Source organism: Manihot esculenta, chromosome 9, assembly GCF_001659605.2.
Source record: "Manihot esculenta cultivar AM560-2 chromosome 9, M.esculenta_v8, whole genome shotgun sequence".
In the NCBI taxonomy this organism is placed as follows: Eukaryota; Viridiplantae; Streptophyta; class Magnoliopsida; order Malpighiales; family Euphorbiaceae; genus Manihot; species Manihot esculenta.
This window is the reverse complement of record NC_035169.2, coordinates 30144364-30147467: the sequence shown is the minus strand read 5'-3', so window position 1 is coordinate 30147467 and position 3104 is coordinate 30144364. Positions and strand designations below refer to the sequence as shown.

The following is a 3104-nucleotide window of genomic DNA, read 5'->3' as shown; positions in this document are numbered from 1 at the left end:
TATAAAATCAGCAAAAAAGGAAATCTCTGTGACTTGAGAATCTGATGACAGAGCTTGCTCAATTCAGCAGCTTTCAACTTGGGGCAAATGGGGATGTCTTGAGCATGAATGGAAATATTTACAACATGCTCAAGTTCAAGTTGAAAATGCACTGCAAAAACTGGAATCAATTGCCTAAACAACCAGGAGACATTGACGACTAATTGAGGTTCAAAGATTCAGATTTCAATATAAAATCACCACATAAACTAACCCACAATTCTGTAAAAATAGTCTAACAACTATGGAGTATCAGGAGATCTGATGAATATATTCACAAATATCTCATAATAGAGTGCAGACAAAACATCCAAGCTCACTGACGTTTCATCGGTTGCTGGGAAATCAAATTGTAAGGTGGAAAATGGTATCCTGGAAGAGTTTCTTTGAGGAGATTATGCTCCTGTAGTTTTTGCCCATATGATGATATCTCACAGAAAGGTGGCATTAACAAATTGCCATTTGCTTGGCTAAAAACACCAGCTCCATCTTCTCCTTCATTCTGTAGCTTCATATCTGCCAATCCTTTGCGTATGCCAACTATTTTTGGTTGTGGCTGTGATTGTAGACTTGAGATAGAATGATTTGGAGATGATTTCTTCTCATCAGCTGAAGAAGACTTGACATCTGGAAGAAGATTGACAATAGTAATATCATGGATGCTTGATCTCCGCTTATCCTTTCCTTCTGTGCTCTGCCTGATAAAATACTTCTGAGCATGGCTAGCCACTTGAGTTGGCGTCCTAGTGGTCACGAAGTCGCGAGAAATATTTCTCCAGTCCCCTTTACCATGCTTTTCAAGGCCTATCAGAAACTGCCTGCAATTCACACCAAATAGCACAAGATAAATTACAATACATCAAAATTTGACATTCTAAAACCACCTAAGCAGAACTAATAACATAAGCTCAGTTCTAGTTTGAATCAAAACACTAGTATTTGTTTGATTAGCCACTGCCGGAACAGTTATCCATTAATAAAACAGCTAACAGCTGCTACGGCTAGTATTGCCGAACATGACTATAGTTATAAGCACAGCTGAACCAGAACAAAGATTGCAGTAACTAATGCCATTCAAATGTGGGAAGATTGCAGGCACATTGTTAGCTCTACAATGACAAGAATGAATGTATATACCTATGCTCCTCCTCCGTCCACGGCACACCTTTCTTCCTTCCCGGCTCACGAGACCTGGTTGCGGCGGTTCTCTTGCCTCCGGGAGTGTAATACTGTTTGAAAGAATCGTATCCCTGGTCATTATTCACACAATCCAAAGTAAAGGAATCACTGCTAATATATCCAGGAATTGGGATGAGGCCTGCCTCTATATCGAAGACATCTTCCTCCAATTCTCTATACTGTTTGATTACGTCTCCTACTGTCTTGCCTGGGATCATGGCTGCAACTTTTTGCCATCTATCAGGCTCATCCTTATCGTATAAAGCCAGAGCATTCTCAAACTGCTTGTTCTCTTCATGGGTCCATTTGGTTCCTCTGGTTTCTTGAAATAACCAGTTGGAATTCGCAAGATAAGAAGCTGGAGAGAGGATTTCACTTCCAGGATTCATAGTCTAATCACTGTACAATAATAAATAGGATAGAAATAAATTTATACAAAAAAAGAAAGGAGAATTCAAAGAGAGAGAAACTACAGATGGGAAATGCAGCAGAGAGAAGTGGAGAATTTTATGACCAAAGAGTCATCAAATCAATAAGCATTTGAAAAGAATCTGGGTAACTTTTTCACGTAAGAACAAATTGAGGAATCTGAAAAAAGTCTCAACTTTCCAAAACCCAAGGACAATTCCAGAAGCAATAACAGAAAGGAAACCAGATCTTAATCATCGACTTTTAATGGTAAAAACCCTAGATAAACGTTCAATAATTAATCAAAAACCCAACACCATGTGAAAGAAATAGATACCAAATTCCACAAGGCAAGCAAAACAGAGCCATAAATTTTACAACTTTGAACCCATAATCAATTCAAGGCATAAATTTTGTACACAAAAAGAAAAAGAGAAGACACAGAGAGAGATTCTTAAAAACCCATGGAAAGGAGAAAGCCCCAATTGAGAAAAACAGAGAATTCAAGTGATGAAAGTGGCAAGCTTTGCTAAGCTTTTGGGCTAAAGGCCTAAAAAAAGAAAAGGCAAAGCAGATGGGTAAAAGGAAGTGAATACAAAAATGCCAGCTCCTTGCAAGAGCCAAGAGAGGATCTATGAAACAGAGATAGGCAGAGAAGGGAGAGAGTGAAAAGGGGTCAAAGGTGTTTAGTTATGATTGGTGGATAAGGGTTTTGTGGGCGCTGCAGCCAAATCAAAGTTCCCTAATTGTATTTGTAAGCAAAGAGAGAGGAAGATGGTGGCCCAGAACCATTCAATGGTGGGAATGGTGAAGGGTAGCTCTGTGATTGGCTAGATAGATGATGATGAAGAGAAGGAGTTGTGGGTATTATTGTAATTTGAAGAGCTTCGACAATGTTGACGTTTAGCTCTAAGTATGGTGACAATATGTTTTGTCAATGATGATGGTCTAAGGAAGTAGCTAATTTACATTGATCTCTCTCTATAACATGTTACTTTTGATCTCATGCATATTTATTATAATTAATTCTTAATATTTAATTATTTTATTTGTGGGTATTAAGGATGAAAATATTCAAATACAAGGTGAAAACCCATAGTATTCAGAGTAGAAGCAATAATGTATTTGAACTCAGAAGCCAGAAAGAAAATAAGGAAGCAATAAGATAAAATGACATATCTAACAAAGCATTGCGCTTTCCATTGTTTGTTGTCAGAGAAAGGGGAATCCCCTTTTTGAATAGTATGAAAGAAAAGCTTCTTATCTAGATGGGATAAAAAAAGAAAGACTAAATGGTCAAAAAATGAAACTAGCTACAAGGAAAGAAAAATACCATTGGGAGAATCTCTCACTGTAAATAAATCAAGATGGGATAAGAAGGAAAGATTAAATGGTCAAAAAAATGAAATTAGCTACAAATTGGGAAGAACCTGCTATTGGATGTGGTTGGCATTAGAAAAAGCAGCCATTGCAATCTA

General features: G+C 37.5%; 1 protein-coding gene across 2 annotated transcripts; it reads right to left on the bottom strand.

Annotated features, from left to right (window-relative positions):
- Window positions 1-203: 203 nt before the first annotated feature.
- Window positions 204-2432, bottom strand: LOC110621883 (transcription factor DIVARICATA). Of its 2 annotated transcripts, XM_021766160.2 has the most exons (3): window positions 1362-2432; window positions 1177-1268; window positions 204-857 (listed from the first exon to the last, which is right to left on the bottom strand). In XM_021766160.2, the coding sequence occupies exons 1-3, from the start codon at window positions 1605-1607 to the stop codon at window positions 356-358; spliced, it is 840 nt and encodes a 279-aa protein (XP_021621852.1). In that variant the 5' UTR covers window positions 1608-2432; the 3' UTR covers window positions 204-355. The 2 variants fall into 2 exon arrangements, with proteins under 2 accessions (XP_021621852.1, XP_021621851.1); XM_021766159.2 differs by having other exon boundaries at window positions 1177-2429.
- Between the last annotated feature and the right edge of the window lie 672 nt (window positions 2433-3104).

Excerpts from the sequence above, each read along its gene's own strand:
- LOC110621883 (XM_021766159.2), bottom strand. The coding sequence starts at position 1,607 with ATGAATCCTGGAAGTGAAATCCTCTCTCCAGCTTCTTATCTTGCGAAT. Across the intron at positions 858-1,176 it reads TGGACGGAGGAGGAGCATAG|GCAGTTTCTGATAGGCCTTG; the intron begins GTATATACATTC and ends TGTGAATTGCAG.